This window comes from Vespa crabro, chromosome 21 (genome assembly GCF_910589235.1).
Source record: "Vespa crabro chromosome 21, iyVesCrab1.2, whole genome shotgun sequence".
NCBI classification, from domain to species: Eukaryota; Metazoa; Arthropoda; class Insecta; order Hymenoptera; family Vespidae; genus Vespa; species Vespa crabro.
Window position 1 is genome coordinate 4694638 of NC_060975.1, and position 22482 is coordinate 4717119.

At 32.0% G+C, this 22482-nt stretch overlaps 1 protein-coding gene and 1 pseudogene across 1 annotated transcript; one reads left to right on the plus strand and one right to left on the minus strand.

Moving 5' to 3' along the window:
- Positions 1 to 1925: 1925 nt before the first annotated feature.
- Positions 1926 to 8513, minus strand: LOC124431584 (annotated as a pseudogene).
- A 12965-nt stretch (positions 8514 to 21478) lies between these two features.
- Positions 21479 to 22067, plus strand: LOC124431585 (histone-lysine N-methyltransferase SETMAR-like). The gene is made up of 2 exons (XM_046979654.1): positions 21479 to 21676; positions 21726 to 22067. Exons 1-2 carry the CDS (start codon positions 21479 to 21481, stop codon positions 22065 to 22067), a joined length of 540 nt encoding a protein of 179 aa, XP_046835610.1.
- The last annotated feature ends 415 nt before the right edge of the window (positions 22068 to 22482 follow it).

The following is a 22482-nucleotide window of genomic DNA, read 5'->3' on the forward strand; positions in this document are numbered from 1 at the left end:
ATAGCGATAACAGAAACTACTTCACATATGAATGTGTGAAGTATTTTAAGAGATGTATCTATATCACATTCAGCGAGTACAAAGACTTTCTAAAACTGTCTTTCTTCCTAGAATAGTTTTTTGTAGATGGTTTCTTCAAATGATTATCCAAAACAAAAATTTTTCGGCTTGCATATTTTTTACCGACGAAGCTGGATTCACAAACAATGGAATCGTAAATTTTCACAATTCTCATCGTTGGACTGATGAAAATCCACATCCCACCATTCAGTCAAGACATTTAGTTTAAAAAACGATTTAGTTTAAATGTGTGGGCAGAAATAATAAGTGATAATGTAATGTCATTTTTTCTCCCTGAAAGATTAATAGGTCAGTCCTACTATGATTTCTTAAAAACACAGTTGAATATGTTATTAGAATATGTTCCACTGAATATCAGATATTGCATATTGTTTATGCATGATGGAACATCGCCGCATTACCAACTAGCCAAACAATTTTTAAATGAACGATTTCCAAATAAATAGGTCATGGTGGTCCCATTGTTTGGCCTGCTTACTCACTCGACTTGAATCCGCTGGATTTTTATTTGTAGGTTTATTTAAAATATAAAAGTTCTATAAAAAGCCCATAAACATTGTGGAAATACTTCGTGAAAGATGATTAAACAAACTGCGCACCTCGAAATCTGGAGAGAAGAACGATATTAACATTTCTTTTTGGAAACTTGGTTGTGTTCTTAAAATCCTAGCTCGTGGAGATTATAATCAGGGAAGAGTATGTGACATCTATCCGAAGTCACGTGCTTCATGCTATGTAGCAATTAACACGCAGCAAGAAGTAATCATGTTTTAGGAAATAGAGGATGTTGATTTCATAAAGGTTCTCGTGTAGGGAATGAACACTTCAAAAAGAACACGATTCGATATATGAAAACAGTTGGATACATTGTCCAAATGCCACTCAAGTGAGATAAAATATATATGGCAGGTTCTCTTTCATGAGCACCCAATCATCTTGATTCATTAGAACGAGACTTCAATATAAATATAAATTTCAACTTCATGCCTCCGATGATCACGTATAGAATCCATGCGAAAAGATAGTCAAAGCACATCAAAATTTTGTATCACAAATATAGATGTTTCATTTGAGCAATTTTAGGATAAAATTACAACTTCATCGTTCCGCTACTACGATCAACTATTATAAACGTTACTATTTTTGGAGAATTTGTAACATTTACTATGGGAAATACAAGTCGGTATCGTCAGTATGAAATAAGTAGTTCAAAACGCTTTTTTGAAACCTCATGATGCAGATACGATTTTAAAAGTAAGTACATACTAAATTTTATTGTTTATACAAAGAGCAATTTGAATATAATAAAATGAAAAATCTTTCGGAAAATCAGACAAAAATGTATTTACATTATTATAATCATATGCAAGAAAAGGAAACGCTTTGTTAATAATGTATATACCAATCCACCTTTATTCCTGTTTTCTTCCTAAAAATTGTTTGAATGGTTGTTCCACTGATTTCACGTTGATATTACCTACGTTAACATTAGTAACATATAATATAATAATCACTTAGTCATCTTAATCATTTTAGCGTCACGCAGCGCGATCGCGCTGTTCACGTTCTGTGCTGAAATGTGCCGCGATATTTGGTTACGATTATCAATTCGCAACGCGCTCGGTTCCGAATGTAGTTCGTCGCGAATTATATCAGAGTTTCCTCTCGTAATTAATTTTTGTTTTTCAAATAATCGTAAACCACCTGCATAAATAAGCAGTTTCTATTTAATTTACTTTTATTTACATATACTTCTGCATAGTACAAATATGTTGCCAACATTTTTAAAAATATAAAAAAATATAATATAATATTTTATTTATAATAGATATAAAACAAGATTACTAATGTTTATTATTTTTAAAACAGACATGTTTATCAAGACAATGAAGCCCTTTTTTGCACTGTACACAAATTAAATTTAATCGTTTTATACCGGTAATTTTACTGCTACAAACTACGCAATGTCTTAAATTCCTGCCTGGTAGTTTCATTAATATTCTGTCATCATCACTTGTCATATGTTGTTTTTTGACTTGCATCCATTCATGCTGTATTTCAGATATAATACTTGATGTAAATTCCAGTCGAGTCATTGGCTTCCTTTTGGTAACTTCCTTATAAAATAGATATGAATTTAACCCCTTCCTGTACTTTAATGAGTCTGACTCGTGATGAAGATTTTGGCCCAAACATGAATGTCACGAACCAGGCTCTTGAACAGATAGTCGGGCCAAACATAAACATCAGAAGCCAGGCTTGCGAACAGATAGTTAGGCCAAACGTAAACATAACAACCCAAACTCCTGTCAGTACCCTATGACAGTTAGTCACAATTATTATTATGCTGTTACAAAGCAATTTAGTTATTGAAATTTAAGAACCCCTACAAAATGCGAAATACAAAAGTGTTAAATGATTACGATGGTAACGAATCCAGTGGTAGTGACATGTTTCAGCCAGTCATAAAGCGTGTAAGGCGTATGATTATAGATGAGAGTAGTGAAGAGGAAGGGACGACACAACATGCTTGGACACAAATCCAACAATCATGGATTTGGAAGGAAATAAAAAACACACCAATAGTTTGGAAGTATTCTGAATATCATGGAATAAAAGCATTTTAGTTTTAAATAATTTAAGCGAGAATCCAAGAATATTAGAACTATTGTTTATTACATTTGATAACAAGTTTGGGTAAATACTGGTTACGGAAACAAATCGCTTGGCACATCAGACAATTCACGACGAACGTAAAAGACGGCATATGGACGACACTTGGTATTCTGTTACCTTAGACGAAATAAAGGCCTATTATGCACTGTGTATTTTGATGGGTCAAGTGAAAAAATCAAATATTTAACTGTATTGGACTAGAAGAGCTATAGTAGAAACACCAATATTCCGACAAACAATGCCTTTTAAGAGATTTCAGCAAATTTCAAGATTTTTACATTTCTCTGATAATGAAATTGCTGATAGTTATGACTGAGATCGCAAGATAAGACCTATGATCAACTTTTGGAATAAAAAATTTAAAGAAATTTATACACTCAATGAATATTTCAGTATAGATGAATCTCTAATGAAATATAAAGGACGTTTAGCGTACAAACAATTCAATCCGCCGAAAGGAGCTCGATTTGGATAAAAGATTTACAAACTGTGGGAGACAAAAACCGGTTTATGTCTCGGATTCAAAATATATACCGGCCAGGACAAAATTGATCGAAATGATAATGCATCGGAGAACGTTGTGATAGAGCTGTTAAAATCTATAATAAACAAGAGATATACTTTGCTTTTGGACAACTGGTACTCTTCATCCAACCTCTTTTTAAAATTATATCAGAAAAAGACAAACGTTATCGGGACAGTACGCAAGAACAGGAAAAATAGGCCAAACGCCATCCAAAAGCATATTTTGAAGAAAGGAAAATGTGTATGGAGAAGTTGCAATAATTTAATAGCTCTGAGATGGAAGGACAAGCGCGACGTGTATACGATATCAACGAAACATGAAACTGTAAAAATGGTTGAGCAATCAAACAAAGAATTAGAGAAAGTAATAAAGCCTAAATGTATCCTGAAATATAATAAGAGTATGAATGCAGTTGATCATCAAGATCAGATGTTAGCCTATTTCTCAATCATGAGAAAAGTTATCAAAGGATACCGAAAACTTTTCTTTTACATGTCAGATTTGGTTTCAACTATATTATATATAAAGCAATTCATAGTCGAAAAAGGGAGACTTACGTAGATTACCGTATAAATATAGTAGAGGCAATTTTACAAATTGTCAAATTACCGGACTACAAAACGCGTGGGAAATCTATATCAGTTGAAACACCTCTTTGACTCCAAGCTCAATATTGGACTAATTTCCCGAAAAATATCGATCCGACGCCTAGGAATAAACATCCGACAAGAATGTATAAAGTTCGTTATAAACTTAAAATACGAAGTGAAACGAAGTGGGAATGCGCGAAATGTAAAGTAGCTGTACATCTACTAGAATGTTTTAGGAAGTATTATACCATAGAGGATTTTTAGATCAGAGTTCTTGTTGAGCATTCGAAGTAGACGGACGTGCGGATCGGTGCTCGTATGAGGGTAGAAAGTTTACTCAATCCCCCTCGGGGTGAGGCAGTATAAAAAAACAATTAACGTCATTACCGCAGGAAGAGTAAATTTATGTATCAACTGACATTGTTAGTATTCTTTGCGCAAAGCAGGCATCAAAAATATAAGGAATTCGTGAAGTGGGTTCACCCGACGCCTGTTCACGGACACACAAACAAACAAAAAAATATACATATAAGACCATGGCATTAAGCCAAAAACGGAAGCTTGAAAAAAGCACTCCAATGGACGAAATGAACAAACTTTTGAAGAAAAATATCAAGAGCTTCGGCACAGATTTTAATACCAGGAACCTGGTAAGACTTATCGAAAATAACTACCAGATAAAGTCTAATACTAACGCTATTAGAAACAAAGAAAATAGTCTAACAGCGAACAAAGAAAATGAGAGGACCGAAGGGTTCCTCATACCAAAAAAAAAACAGCATCACCAAAATGCACAGATAGCAACAAAGACCTAAGCTACAAATCTGATAACAGATTCGAGGCGCTATTGAATGGCATGAGCCTTTCGGAAGAGGGGGACAACGATAAGGCCAACAATACCTCAGCCAAGAACAACAACCAGATAACATAGAAATTCCGAATGCCCCCTATTTATATTCAAAATGGTAATCTGAAGGACATAATCAACTTGCTTAACGAAAGCAAGATTAAGAAGGATTCATTTTTATTAAAACAAATCGATAGCGACATGACGAAACTGACAGCAAAAGATAGTAAAACATATGAAGAATGCAAAACCGTACTAAAAACGAATAAACAGAAATTCCATACATTCACGCCTAAACATACAAAAAGTAAGACCTTCGTGGTAAAAGGAATCAGGGGGTATCCGACACTACGGACGTCTCAACAGCGCTTAACGCGCTCAATATGCGAAATGTAAATATTGTTAAAATCAGCAAACTTCTCTTTGATAAACAAAATCTAGATAAATACCACTTCATTATCCAAGTAGATTGCAATAGTGACCCACAGGAACTGATTAAAAATAAAATACTACTCAACCAAAAAATAAGATGAGAGAAATTGAAAAGACCTAAAATATTCCAATGCAAAAACTGCCAAAGAGTGGGACATGCCAGCTCTAATTGCAATATGGGGCACAGATGCGTAAAATGCGCCCAACTCCACGAACCAGGCAAATGCAAATTAAACAATTCCTCTGATAAAGAAAAACTAAAGTGCGCAAATTGCGGCCAAAACGGACATCCAGCCTCATATCGAGGATGCCCATTTATGAAGATGGTAATGCACATTAAAAAAAAAAGAGAAAGAGATAAAAGATAAGCGGGTAATAGATAAACTCAACTTAGTTAATAAATTTACGGACCCAAAAATCTCATATGCGAACATAGAAATAATGAAAAAAAAGAGATACATCGGAATTAGACAATCAGAGACTAGACACTAACATGACCCAAGCTAATCCGCAGAATAGTCAAAATAATACAGCACAACAACAGGAAAATAACACCAATAACGATGTCAACTATAACAATATAAATCAATTATTAACTATGCTTAAGGATAGTCTGATGGAAATTAAGGCACAAATACTTGATTTAAATAACAAAGTTACCCAAAACACTATGAGAATCGACTTCATGGCTCAATGGCAGTTGGGATAAGGACTAACAAAAATACAAGAGACACGTTGAAATTGACTGCAATAAATACTTGGGGACAACGAAATCTACTATATCATAGCGGGAGATTTAAACGCTAGAAACTCAATTTGGGGAGGTACGACTACAAATGACAGAGGAAGACGCCTCCATCAATGAGAACAAGATAACAACATTAAATTAAAAACGACAATATATCACATGATGAAGAGGCAATACGGAATAAACTGATGACAGGCTACAAACTACCGGAACTATTTATGTATTGCGATAAAAAGGGTCTAATTCAAGACCACAACAACCTACCAATATTATATCACCGTCGCAGACAATCAGCGAGGAAACAAATTGACAGCAATTAAACTGATGATACGCAGGAGAACCTCATATTCTCGATAGCACTATCTGATAGAGATGTTAAGGACACTGACAGGCTAAATGGAAAATATTACTGGCTTCAAAAAGACGCAAAATTCATCGATGACCTGTGCCGAAGAACGAGGTTTAAGAAGCAATAACTTCTCAAGACCGATCAAAAATATCAGAAATAAAACTAAGATAATTTGGCAAATCTAATAATTAAAAGTAACTCACTAGCGGTCAGGAAACACAACTAACAGTTTAAGTGTACATATTATTTATATGCCCCTGTGTAAATACTCCCCCCCTCCGTAGTGTAGTTAGCATAAGTAGGAGGTTAAGAGTTTTATATAATCACTAAATTTTTACTTTACCTATATACAAATAGTACTGTCAGTGTACATTTAACCATAATTATTGACTAAATTAATATTTTTAGATACTGAATGCTATGGAGATTTATCACATAGATAACTTATAGCTTTAATCATAATATACACTGGTAAAAGTCTTCTAAGTTAGATTATTCTTATGTAAATATAATGTAATGTGACAAATAAACTAACTTTAAAAAAAAAAAAATTTTAGAGTTGTATGTATTTTCTTATTAGATATTCATTTCAGATGAACATTTTTTATGAATAGATTTTTTGTTTATAGTATTCTATATTTATTTTTAGGCGTAGTATTATTACATTCTGACTATATCACAGGTATCACAGGTATTTACATTTCGGTTCGTATTGCGAGTGTTCTCGAGCATCAGTCTTATCTATTTACCGCGTATTGGCGCCTACCGCTTGGGCCCGAGTTTCGTCGAGCTAAATGGCACGGGAAGGGGTTAATACCATATGAGTAATGATGTTTAACGTAACTTTTCCCCATTATTTTCATCAAATTAGAGGTACATTTTATCCGATTCGTCAACTCCTCCCATATAACGATTATAACAATCAATGATACATGGTTTTATTCTACTTCTTTCGTTTCCATTTCGTTTTTTAATTACAATGGTATTGTCATCTGAAGCATGTGTCGAAATTAACAATATAGGTTTTTTTACGGACTTATTTTCGCGGTATCCACACAAAAGTACTTTTCCATCTCGAGCATATTTCGCTTCATTAATTTTACGTGTCTTTATATCGCCAGGTATGCCTTTTCTATTACTTCTAATTGTTCCCGTTAAGTATGTATTTTTGAAATGTAAATATTTAGCCAACGCGATACTACTAAAATAATTATCGACAAATACATGATGCCCTTTATTTAAATACTGGCTTTACTTTAATAAATTTATAATGACATCGTCTCCAAGTCCATGTTCTCGTGACTTAGTATTATCAGTTTTTCCTTTAGCAGTCTTATAACAGTAAAAACTTAAACAATATTTGGATACTGCATCGTAAAGCATCCAAAATTTGATACCCCATCAGTGATGTTTTTTATTCAGTATATATTGCATGATGCTCGAATGGCATGAAGTTATTACCAAGATCCATCGATAGATAATTCCTTATGCGATTTGTAGTACAGTTTGAATATTCTATTCGCGTGTTCAACTATTGAAATAAATTTTACGCATGGGTCGTACTTTTCATAGTCTGGTAGAAAACATTCTTTATTATCAACTAAGTGAAAACTGAAAAATAAGCTGGAATCTATTACGTGAAAACATTTTTAAAAACCAAGGTATAGATAGATCTCTAACTTGACTTCTTTCTTTTCTTTTTCGTATCCATTGCCCTTCAAGAGATACACGAATAATAAATAATCAAATTAATTTTTAAAGAACTAATGTATAAATTAACTTTTGAATTGGAAAACCAAAACCTGTATTATAGAATGTTATCACTTAAATAAAACGGAAAACCCGAATACTTCGCGCACTTTTGAGTGTACAGTATAACGTTTCTGATATGACTGATGAAACTTTTACGAATAAAAAATTGACTAACGATATGAAGCGTGAGCACGCCGAGCGGCATATTTCGACGAAAAAAAAAGCAGCGCAATCGTGTCGATCGGCATTACTCACAGACAAATGAACAAAGCGCTATCGCGTTGCATGGTACAATCCAATACGGATTTTTAAGAACCCTTAGCACTAAAACGGTTGAACACAAACTTTATTTGGTTGAATCGCTTGGATAGCTGCGTATCCTGGATCACCGCCAATCAAAGACATTTCTTATGTACGAATTTATCGGAAAATTTATTACATTCCTGAAGCCAAGCAATACCTGAAACATAAACTTGTTTATAAACCACAAATTCTAAAACAAACAATGCCATTCAATGGAAATTGCACATACAATTTAATGTCGAAGTTTGACTTCCATCCCAATGAAATTGATGCCATATGTATATGTCAAATTCACCTATCTTACAAAGATATCTTTATAGTTGCTGAAAACTACTTGCATCTGTACTGAGGAGGTTTGTGATCGCAAAGTCATTCAGGCTAAAGAAATGTCTATCATAGTTGATGATATTAACGGAGGCATCTTTAATGTTGATAAGTTAATGAATGGTGTTAAAATGAGTGATGTACTTCATTCTAACGTCTCAATTAACGAGAAGGAATTTAAGATTGTTAAGAATATCACCTCGGTATTGATACAATCCTTGATCAACAAAGGTTGGGGGAGATTCTGCTAACACTCCTAAGTGCTACCATCATTCCAGAGCCACAAGTGGATTGATGCAGATCAAATCCAACTTCAATCGTCAACTAAAATCTAAGATCTTTAAAAATCAAAATAAGATTAGCGGTCCATTGATTTATTGCCTGTTAGGGTTTGGCAAGACTACGGTGTTGGATTCATAAAAAGAAGATATTAATGATTTTGGATTCATGTAATGTGTTGAGAAGTAATGATGAGTTTTCTCTTTTGCTTTGCGGAGTTCAAGATGGAAACCTTGTCTTAACTAACAGACCTGAGCTAGTTTTGCGACAAACTCATGATCTATAGTATAGTTTTTATACCATCATTAAGAAGAGTCGAGACCACCTTTCAACGAAGATTTTGGGCCAAAGATATAAAGAACTTGCGGTACAAGAGTCAACTTTATGTCAACATAGACGATACTAATTTGTCTGATTGGCTTTTAAAAGCATACGATGTTCCAATGGCCTCTGGCTATTTAGGAACTTCATCTGTTGAATAACACCTTCAACAGCAGCTGAAATAAAACCAATACTACATCGTTTACGTGCAATCTGAGATAAATCTTGCTAAACCAAGAGGAAGAATAATTTTTCCAGTTATGAATTAAAAGACATTAAGAGAAACTCAAAAAAGTTATCAATAAGAATACGAAATTGGCAACAATAAAATGTAGTGAGTACATTCAAAAATTGTGATTTCTAAACATTTTATTCGTAGCCTAAACATTTCAAACGAAAACATCGAATATACCAATGGAAAAAAGACATTATGTGTCAAAAATAAAACGCGCTACAATGGATGAAATCTTGGAATCTGCGGAGAATTTTCACGGAATTGGAATTATACTTCTACATGGCCTTATATTACAATTTAATCCAAATTTTGTCAATGATACGGTAATTTGAAATACCGAATAGGTATTTCAAAAATAGTTCATAAAACTTATCTTATGATGTATCACAGTGGAATCGCATATAATCAACATGTTATATTTATTGAAATATTTTTCATTTATTGAAATATTATTCTTTCTATACAACCCTGCGCGGTCAGTACTTTTGCCCATCAAAGATCTAAAGTTGCTCTTATCAAAACAAAAAATATAAACAAAATAATGTATTTCTATACGGTTCAACAAGTTCTTATACTGCCTGGAAAATTGTTACTCCCACGTTTTCGTTTGGTTGCAAGAAACATCAGATTCATTTGAACCGAGGGATATGAAGTCGGTAAACAAATATACTAGAAAAAATTAAAACATCGTTATTTCAACTTCCAAGTTAGTTTCCAAAACTAACAATAAATTTAACATGTTTTAATAATATCTTATAGTCATATGTGAGGAAATAAAGGTTTCTTTTACTTATCGATTATTGAGGAAAAGAGACTAAATCGGATGTTATACGACGAGACATTTCAGGACATATCATCATACACTACCAAGGGCATCTCCGAAATGCACTCCTTTATTCCAGTCATGTGATATGCACTTTTGAATAAAAAAAAAGTACTTGTTGCGATACAATTTAAATTTGAAGGTAAAGAATTGCAAAAAATGTGTTCAAAATTGTACTCACTTCATCAAACGGGAACGAAAATTAATTCCTGAAAAGATTGTACGAAAATACGATCAATGCAGAATACAATCGATATTCTTATAAAAAATTACAAAAACTCGGTTCTCCTCATTAATTCATTCGAGGTGTTTAAGTAGATGGCAAACATTCTAGCATCATCAAGATAAGAAATATCCGGTGATTCTGGAACAGCCATTATAATTCATATTAATAAAACAGATAATGAGATCAAGTTATGTAAATACATTGGACGGAAATCTTCAGTTAACCCTGTGCATTTTCCGCGAATCTTAAAGGGTCAAAGTCTCTTTTGAAAAATATGTGATTATATATAAAAAAGAGCTTTTTCTAAATACATCAGTTGTAAATGCTTGGATATTATATAATATTCAGTAACAGATCTATATCAATAAAAGAATTTAGAAAACGATTAGTTAATTATTTATGTTACTGTCAGGATAAAAACAACAATATATCTCCTGAAATTGCGACAAACTCTTGAAAACGAAATGAGATTAAAAAGCAAGCGGACAAAGCGGTGACAGATAGAAAACATTACACTTCTGGCTATAAAAGAAATTTAAAAAAATTTGGTAATGAAGTAGCAAGACAAAAAACTAAAAGAGTAATGACGTTTTGTAGCGATTGCCCGAACAAGTCATTTTTATACATCTCTTGCTTTAAAAAAGTCAACCATTACATGTAATTATTAATTATATACATAACAATTAAATAAATTTATGTGCTTTGTTCTATACTGCATTTTTTATAATGCCTTATTATTTTAGTGGAAATATATTTTACAGAATTAAATTTATCATAAAATATGTTATTAGCGCATTAAATAAACATGTTTAGTGTACCATATATGGTACACATGGCTTAAAGATCAAGTTTAATGTATACCATAAATGGTATACGTGGCATGGAAGATGTTAATATTACGCAATAGATTCGCGTAAGGAGGGCGATTTTTTTAGAATGACTTTACTACGTCACTTTGTCTGAACAATATTATCATTTAATTTAACCATTGTTTATAATTTGAAGATTAGTTTATACGTACTTTTTGTTCCCACATTGTCTACTGATATTGATCTTGTACTTTTTTCATTGTCCTTTATATGTCCTTGCAATACGAAATTTTGTCTGTTGTAAGTCAATTCCAAAGTATTTATTTCCAAGCTTTCTATTCGTGGTTAAGAAATTCAAATGAAACCATCGAATAAGCCAACGGAAAGTAAGAAATTATGTGATAAAAATGTAACGCGTATCACCAGATAGTCTATAGCTTCTGACGGTATTCCCAAAATAGCTGCAACCTTGGCTTATACGAGTATACTGAAATGCTCCAAAACTTCGCTACATGAACTTTTCAGCATCACATGAATAATCTTCTATATGCCCTAGACTGTATTTTGTGCTATATCGACGATTTAATAGCTTCAGACACTTGAGAAAAACACTTACAATACATTAGGACAGTTTTCAATATCCTAAGAAAAAACCAAGCCTGTATTAATCTATATAGATAATTCTAAAGCATTCCAAACTTGAGATTATCGTTGATCTTAGATATTTTCTTGGGATGCTATACTATTACAGGCATTGCCTCTCTAATATTGTTCGTCATCAGACAGCAGTCTACAAATTTCGAATATGCTGGAAAGCTAGCAATTTATCAATAAAACCGATTATCGTCCTTTTATCTATGCCTTGTCACAACAAATGTCGCCACAAATCAAGTCACCACAATATCAGAACAACATTGTCTTTTACATTTGATGGCCATTTTAACATTCATCTCGATGTTATTACGTTACCTCTTATAGATAATCTCAAAATTGCTGAAACTCTGTAGCAACGATTTTGCTGCGAATTTGTTTAAGCCATTTCGGAATTTCTGGCAGGTCAGTTCGCCAATCATCTTGGTCTTTTTCTTTCATTAAAATCACGTATATCTCTTGGACCGCCGTTAAAAATTAGTTATATGGATAGTACTACGTTATTTGTTTATTAGTGTAAAAAACAATATATTTTTTTTCTACATTCTCCTTCTACTTCCAATCTATCATCTAAATGAAATAGTTTTTGCTTTCCAAAATATAACTATTTGAAATCCTTTTATGCTAATAATTTTCACACAACTGAATATACCTGAGTATTTAGACATTTGCCGCATTATCAATAAATATAATTTATTCGATATAATACATTAGAAATATATGAATAATGCTAAAGATTTGCAAAGTCTAAACTAGCTGCTACAAATTACAAATTGCAAAAATATAATAATATAAAATATAAAATATAAAATAAATGAATTGAATGAACATTTTTCAAATTTGCTACTTGCATTTTCTGCTATAAAATCCGAACGTAATTCATAAAACTATTGGAAATCTGTAAAAAAATAACAATAAAATGCATTATAAAATGCAGTATAAAAAATGCATTTGAATAATGCAAAATGAATAAAATCATGTTGTTCCCGAAATCATTAACAAATAACATTATTGCAGAAACCAATCAACTTTTGTAAATCCCTATTTATTTATAGAATCTCCCAATAATTGATAATACTAATCATATTTACTTATTGTCATTGTTAACATTAAATTAAAACCTTCGCTGAACAATTTACGATAATGAAGTGTCAACCAATTGATTCGACAGATATATAATATCGTAGATATTTCACAAATTCACAGTTTTTTTACATTTTTATTATTTTTTCAGAATGCGTATTATACTTGTTCAGAAAATGTTCTAATATTCTAATTATGTAAAATTTCTTAGAATTTATTTATAAGAAATTAAAGAATCCTCCATCAAATATAATTGACTGCTTAGCTTGTAAAAATGTGAAAACCATTTTGTTTTAATACTTGTATGTATTCACTGACGAATATACAATTATTCGTTATTCGTTATTCCTTTGAATTGAACTTTTCTATGGACATAAACAAATATGGAAAAGCAAAGTTATCAATATATAGATTACTTTCAATTCTTATTGTAAGAATGTATGTTGTTTCTTTCATGACTGAAAATGAAACTTGAATCATCTCAAAATCTTCTTTTAGAATGACGATTATCAATATTGATTATAACATTGTTTTGTAAGATATTTGTTGACAAATAATTTTTATTATTTATTTGTGCATAGTTTTTAATGCACGCAAAGCTACATTCAATCATACTGTGATTTAAACACTGTATTTTCATAAATCTGATCGGTTTTGTCTTTAATTAGAAGTAACCTTCGTATAACGCTGATGTTCTATTTCATCGAAATATCGTGTCATACAAATCATATTATGTGAGACTCGGGTATAATACAAAAAATCGTTGCAAATCCTTTTGAAATTGTTTACAGTTTTTTTTTCAAATTATATACTTTATGTATATTTTAAAATTATAACACAGACATGATCAAAAGAAATACATTTTTATTTATTTAAAGCAATTCATAAACCTAAGATAATATACAAACCATGAACTAAATGATAGTACATATATAAAATTATACAAATTACTAATAAATTACGATCTTCAAACATTTCATTGATTTTTTTATGCCAACAAACGAAAGATTAAAAACTGATGCATATAAGTATTTTGTAAAATATATAAAGTAACAAGTTAAAATTTTTTAATTTTAAGATCGCGTTATATCCAAACCGTGTTGTTTAAGTACTACCTTATACGAGGATTGCCTGTATTTTATAATGAAAACAGTTTTGTTATAACTACACAGTTGGTGTCACTAAAATGTAGATATGAGTTCTTGCAAACGCAACGCCATTAATATAAATATTTAAAAAAAAATTCTGTTGATCATTTCTACGAGTGTATATTTTAACCATGGCAAATATCTTTAATTTCTTTTTCTTATGGTCTACACTGTAAGCTATTCAATAATTACATACTAGAAAGAACTATAGTTTCTATTTTTTAATGTCTTGTAATGCTCATAAGTAGGTAACACTTCATTCAGAAAATAGTCATAAAACTTATTATTAATAGGTAATTCTTTTCGTTCATAAAATTTATTATATATTAGCAAAACGTTTTGATACTTATCTTCTGTAAGTAACAAATATTTTATCTGCTAATGGTTTTGATAACAAATTTATTAATTACTTTTATATTCTTTATGTTATATACTTTGATATTCTCATTTGGATAATCTCAAATGGATAATCTACTGTAACAAAGTAAAAGGTTATAAAAGATACAAACACAATATACCATGCAACTTGCCCGATACGTTTCAATACACTTACTTCTTGAATATACAACTAATACATAGAATTTGGCACTAGCTCTTTATCCGAATTTACTTTTCAGTAATAATATTTTACATTTTAGAATCGTATAAACTGTTACAGTGAAACTCTAATTTGACAATCAATTGATTGTTATTTTCTGTCAAAAGTTATTTCTAAGAATTTACCTGACAACAGAAAGGTTCTACCATTATTTACAACAACGTTTGACTCATTTAAACAGTCAGCTTCACTCGCAATCTTCAAAAAATCTTCATGTTGACACACACGTGCGTCTCTTCATTGTTCGCGGCACTTTATCTTAAGGGTTATGTATCACCATTGAAAATATTTATCCGTGAGAATCTATTGGGTATTAACTAACAAAACGCATAGATAAAAACACGTAGCCAACTTTGTCTGGCCTTAAGCATTTTTAGTAAAGTATCTGGGTTTTGATAATATGTCAATCCGGCCAATAAGTAAATAATGAAAGTATACGCCTAGGCGCGATAAACCAAGATTTATCTGGCTTCTAGCTTTGTAATATCCATTGTCATACTCTAATTACACGATTATTCAAACAAAGGAGGCACACCGGAATATTTAAACATTCCAACGAACTATCTCCGACCAATGGGCATTTATTCTTTCTCTTTCCATATTTTAAACTCCAATCTTTATCAATCTCATTTTAGTCTATGGATAGTTCTAAAGAGGCCAAAAGGCAATCAAGTTACTGTTGAGAAACTGTAAACTCAATTTGAACAAAAATAAGTTCCCGCCCCTTTTATAGTCAAGGCCAGCTTCAAGCATCTTGATCGATATATCGATCCAATGTATCGATTCCTGTTGAAAACAAAACACACACTTCTTGTCACACAGAACGATACAGATTTGTTTAATTAATATCCCATATACATAATCCTGTTCCATCAGTTACAGCTTTCGAACTCACAACCTTTAAGGAGTCAAGTTACATCTTTCAGACTTAACGGTATCCTAGCCTAATACTGCCGCCCTTATTCATCGCGACCAGTGGGTCTATAGCTCGGACAACAAGGATGAGACGGAGGACATTTCTTCCGTACGAATCGATTGTCATCGCTGGTTCGGTGCGAGAAGCGCATTTTAAAAACGCTCTCGTCAATCAATCAACACTATTTCTACTAGTTCGTAATCAAAAACAATTAAGCAATAAGAGTATGATAACATAAATGATTTTGACTCTTAGTGAGAGATGCCATCATAGTTGTGATGTTTCAGTTTTGTTCTAGAAATCGGTGTATTTGCAATAGTGAAATAATCTTTGTTTTGTGTGCACATTTGTTATTTTATGATGTGGATATTGCGAAAGAAATTTCTTATCAGTCTTAGTTTACCGAGGAACTGTTACGATTCTCCGACAGTCTTCAATAATAAAATTTGTATTGAAAATTTAATGAGCATACATTCTGTTTCCCGAAAATAAACGAGTTTAGCGCCGATTTGCAAGATAATAAGAGTAATGATGATGGCTTAGAATTTGAAATGTATGATGAATATGTGAATAATTCAAATATATATATGTGAATAATTCAAAAATATATATGATTTTATACTTAATTATGAAAGTGATATTAGTGATAGTTCTATAATATTTCCGAAGAAACAAAAAATAGTATGAATTAAAAGTTATAGTGAGGATAGTGAAAGGGATAAAGAATTCGTAAGAACGTAAGAAACGTAAAAAAACGTAATGCCATATCCTGACTATTCAGAACAAATAGAGGATTCAAGTAAAACTGACGGATGGGAGGATATAGCAGAAAAGGACGATTTACCATTTAGCTTTTCTTTCAAAACTTTTCGGCGAACCGCAGGATTGCAAGTATCTCAGGGCATAAAAGAATCGTTGAACTTTATAAAATTATATTTCACTGATATATTTATGGATAAAATAATAAAAGGCTAAAGAATATGCAAAAAAGAAGATAAGTGAAAAACAGTTATTTAGAAAATCAATTAAGCATTCGTAATAGATGTAATACATGAAAAATTTATGGCTTTTATATTGGGACAATGCTTACTTAACTCTTATCGCTCCGTTGGCTCCGCTACGTAGCCCTCGTTCAGTTGTTCTTTAATACTAAACCTACCACGTGCTATCAAATGACCGTTTTTAAAGTTTTGTCTAAGATTTTCTGTATACAACGACATTGTATCGCCATTTAACTTCATGATTATTTTTATATTCTTCTTCTTCTTCTTTCGATGAGACCTGCTAAAGACCACGTGCCGATTTCAATTCTTCACACTTAGCTGTTTTCTTTTCCGTTCCCTCCAATATTCCTTCATCTTTTCACTATGTTGTTTCTTTCTGTCTTCAAACTCTTCACACCAGGTTTCTTCTTCAATCTTCCTTTGGAATCCTTCCATGTTTAATACCCTCTTTCTAAAAATCTCTCTGTCTATAGTTTCTTCCTCACTTATATTATTTCTTTCTAGATCTTTATTTACCTCTTGAATCCAGTTAATTGTTGCCTTTTTCTCCCAAAGGTACATGAGTATCCTTTTTGTTAATCTGGACTCATCCATTCTGTAAATATGGCCAAAAAATTGCAATCTTCTTTTCCTTATCGTTTCTGTTATGCCTTCTATGTTCCTGTATATTTCATCATTAGATATTAATTTCCATACTTTTGTTGTTTTCACTGGACCTAAAATTTTCCTCATGATTCTCCTTTCTAGTACTTTTAGTTTATCTAATCTACAATTTAGTACCAAGCATTCACTCGCGTATAAGCATTCCGGTTTCTCTACTATAGCGTAGTGCCTTATTTTAAGGTTTTTTGATAAACACTCTTTGTTGTAAAAATTCTTAGTGATACCATACGTTATTTCCATCTTGCGTAAACTTTCTTCTACTGCAGATTTTTCTAAACCATTTTCTTGAATTATTTCTCCCAGGTATTTGAATTTCTTTACTTTTTCCACTGGACCAATATCTGTAGTTAAAAATTTTGGAGCGTTCTTGATGTTTGTAATAAATTTAGTTTTTTCTACGGAGATTTTCAAACTTGCTTTGTTAGCTATTTCTTCCAAGAGATTGATTTGTGTTGTTGCACTTTTTAGGTTGTTTGACATTATAGCAAAATAGTTTGCAAATTCTATGCAACTTATTTCAATGCCTTTATTTTTTCTCCCCAAAGTTACTGGCGAAATGTTTTGTTCTTTTAGTTTTATCTTCCAAATTCTGACAATTTTTTTCTAGAACACAGTTGAACAGAAGAGTTGATAAACCATCACCTTGCCTTACACTTGTATTTATCTCAATAGGTTTGGATATCTCACCCATAAATTTTACTTTTGAAATTGTGTCAGTAAGTGTTTCACGTATTAAGTTTGTCAATTTATTTTTAACTCCAAATTCACGTATTGTTTTATCTATGGTTTCTTTATCAACCGAGTCAAATGCCTTTTTAAAATCTATAAAAGTTACAATTATGTCCTTTGAATTCAGTATCCTATGGCAAATTATGGATTTTAAGTTAAATATTTGTTCTGAACAAGATCTACCTTTTCGAAATCCAGCTTGATACTCGCCCAGTTGCTTGTAAAGTGTTGTTTCTATTCTATTCAGCAATATTTTTGAGATTACCTTGTATGCAATTTGCAGAAGAGAGATGCCTCTATAGTTATCAACGTTCTGTTTGTCCCCTTTTTTATGTGATGGGTGAATTAGAGCTACTTTCTATTCTTTTGGAAATCTCTCTGTTCTCCAAATATCTTTAAAGATTAACTGCAGCTCTTCAATGATTTTTGATTGAGACTATTTCAAAAGTTCAGCTGTTATAGAGTCTTCTCTACTAGCTTTATTATTTTTTAGATTGTTAATTGCTTCTTTAATTTCTTCAGCATTGGGTGGTATATCTTCTTCCAGATTTTCAGTTGGTTCAGAGAATTCCAATTTATGTTTTGGTTCAGGACAGTTTAAAAGTTGATCAAAGTGTTTCGCAAGTATTTCACAGTTCTCAGCATTGCTTAGGCCAAGTTTACCATTTTCATCTTTGAAGCATATGCTAGGCACTTGATACCCCTTTAATTGACTCTTAAAAATCTGATAGAAGTTTCGTGAATTATTTTTAACAAAGTTGTCTTGCATGTCAATAAGTTGTGATTTTTCGAAAGATCTTTTAACTCCCCTTATTATTCTAGTCTTTCCTTTGTTGTTTGAATTGGTCATGGTGTTCAGTCTTCCCCGAGCATTTCCACTTTTTCCATTGTTTTGTTCTTTACTGTAATGCATCTTCACATATTTGGTTCCACCAAGGTTTTTTTCTATGCTTGGCTAGTCCAAATGTTTTTTGGGCTGTGTTCATTATTTCTTTAGATAAATCTTGCCACTTCCCATAATGAGTTACTTTTATTTCTTCCTGAAATGTTTCCAAAGTTTCTTGTGTAATTTGGAGTCTATTTATGTTGTACTTATTTATCTTTTCCCCTCTTCTGTGATTTCTGTTGGGTAATAATTTGAGTTTGATTTTAGACAAATAGTGATGGGAGTCAAACTCTCTGCTTCTTACTACCTTGACATTCATAATTTCCGTCATGTTTCTTTTGGATACAGCTACATGATCTATTTGAAATTCACCTAGCATTGGATTTGGAGAAATCCATGTTTTAGCTCTTCTTGGCAATTTCCTGAAGAAAGTCGACATTATCTTTATTTAAAAGTTTTTACAAATAGTAGTCAATCTGATCCCATTTCTATTTGTTCTTTGATGTGCAGCATATTCTCCCACTATTGGTCTATGAATTCTCTCTCTTCCTATTTGTGCATTGAAATCTCCAAGTAATATTACTACATTTGATTTTGGAATTTTAGACATTTCATCGTCCAGGAGGTCCCAGAATTCCTCTATTTTATTTGGGTTCTTCTTATTGTCTTTATTTATTGGTGCATGACAATTAATAAAAGTGTATAATTTATTTTTGCATTTCATTGTTAAAAGAGTCATCCTTTCTAAGCAGGATTTGAATTCAGTTACATAGTTTAATAATCTTTTATGGATATAAAAGGCTGTTCCTAAGATTGGCATTCCTTTCATAATTTTAATCGCAGGTTTGCCTTTAAAGATTCTATAATCTTTTGTTTCTGTCACATTTTTATCCAAAAATCTCGTCTCAGTACTGCTAAAATTTGAATTTCGTTTCTATCCAGAAGTAGTTCTAATTCCTTTTGTTTACCAACCTTCAGCAAAGAATTTACATTTAAAGTGCCCGCAAAAAACTTCTTTTTAAACTTAAGTCCGGAAGAATTCCAAGGATGCTCCGACTCATCCTTATTGCAGATGTTGGGACTTACCAAAACCGATGCATTGCATAACGCAATGGTGGATTTCTCTTCTGAGCTGCCACCTGGGGTAGTGCTACAAGAGTGTATAACAGAGTGAATTACATGTTATAAATGCTAGTTTCAACAAAGTGAACAGAACCAATAATATTTTGTAGTAGGATTAATATTAGAACTTTTTTTATTTATGTATCCATTTTTTGCCCCCGTTTGATTTACATTTTTATATTTTATTTTTTACTTTATTATTTGTATATTCATCCGAAAAACATCTAGACATTTGAAGAATATCAATTTATTCGACAAAATAAATAATATCGACGAAGATTGTTCAGAAAATAATCAGAAAATTTGTGATATTGATGATGATATAGCAGAAAATGATTATGACTTATATGATAGCAATAAGGACGAAAATAATATTTTAAATATACACACAGGACAAGTGAGAAAGAGATTTATAGTTAGTTCCGAAAGTGAAAATGAAAATGAAATCGAAACTGCTAGAGACGGAACTGTTCGTGAAAAATAATAGAAAAGTCCAATAGCGGAAAAACACCGACTTATAATATTGCGTAATCATGTAAGAAACAAATTGTTCCCGTTAATGTAGAGGAGCTATCGGAATTAACATTAAACCTACTGACACTTCATGTATACCTATATCTATACCTATTTGCTTTTAAAAAAAATACATATATTTTAATATAGCATGAGATTCTGGCCAATTGGATAGTGAGCAAAATATTTTCTTTTATTTAGAAATGTTTTATGTACGTTTTATACGTTTTCACCGCATTTTTTACAAATTACAGGATTTTTTATTACACATTTTACACATACATATTTTTTACATTTTATTGGGTTGTTCGGAAAGTAATTTCGTTTTTTCCCGAAAGAGGATGTAATCGTATTTTTTTGCACCCAACTTCACACTTAAACCGCATAATTATTATGTTTTGAAAGCTAATATAGCAAGGCTTGTGTGTGAAAAAGTCCAATTGATTCTACGCAGTAGTTTTTGGTTGATGCCCTTTTAAATATGGAGAGCAATAAGCAGCATTTTCGTCATATTTTACTTTTTTACTATAGAAAAGGTAAATATGCTGTTCAAGCCAGAAAGAAATTAATCGATGTGTATGGAGAAGATATGTTAACAGTACGCCAGTGCCAGAACTGGTTTGCAAAATTTCGATTCGGCAATTTTGATGTCGAAGATGCACCACGTTCTGAAAGCCCGGTTGAAGTTGATAAAGACACGATAAAGGCATTAGTTGATGCAAATCGGCGAATAACAACACGTGATATCGGTGAGAGGTTAAATTTATCAAATTCAATTGTTTATGACCACTTGAAAGGCCTAGGTTTAACCTCGAAGCTCGATATATGAGTTCCCCATGTTCTCATGGAGAGAAATTTGTGTCGTCACGTTGATGCCTGTGATTTGCTTCTCAAACGTCACGAAAATGATCCATTTTTGAAGCGCATCATTACTGGGGACGAAAAATGGGTTGTATATAACAATATCAAACACAAGAGATCATGGAGCAAAAAAGATGAACCGGCTCAAAACATTTCCAAAGCCAATATCCATCTAAAAAAGGTGATGCTCTCTGTTTGGTGGAATTTTAAAAGAATCGTTTTTTTTTGAGATTTTACCGGATAACACAACAATTAATTCGGAAGTCTACTGTCATCAGTTGGACAAACTGAATGATGCACTTCAACAGAAAAGGTCAGAATTAATCAATAGAGAAGGTGTAGTGTTCCACCAAGATAATTCGAGACCTCATACAAGTTTGGTCTCTCGCCAAAAGCTTTTACAGCTTGAATGGGATACATTGCAACACCCACCATATTCTCCAGCATCTTATGATTATGGCACCTTATATTCTCTGGCACCTTCGGATTATTATTTGTTCCGGTCACTGCAAAATTTTTTAGACGGTAAAACCTTCACTTCAAATGAAGAGGTCAAAAACCACCTCGATTAGTTTTTTGTCAGTAAAGACCAAAAATTTTATGAGCGTGGAATTATGCTACTACCAGAAAGATGACAAAAGGTATTGGACCAGAATGGCCAATAATAAATAAAATATTTGTTCATTATACGAAAATTGTCTTTCATTTTCACAAAAAAAAAAACGAAATTACTTTCCGAACAACCCATTATATATTTTATACAGATTGTGCACTGTCTTATTGACTTTACAATACCTTAATTGACAAGCTTTCCGTTCAGATGAATCTATAATTGTATTTGTTCTTGTTTTTGATGAACCTTCTTTGTTTAGCTGTTGCTCTTTCTAATATTCGGCTCCAAGCTATTCTGCCAATTAAAATAAAAATTGTTTCGAAATTTCGTCGCCCGTCACTTCTTTATATAAAATCCAAGCATTTATCCCGGCT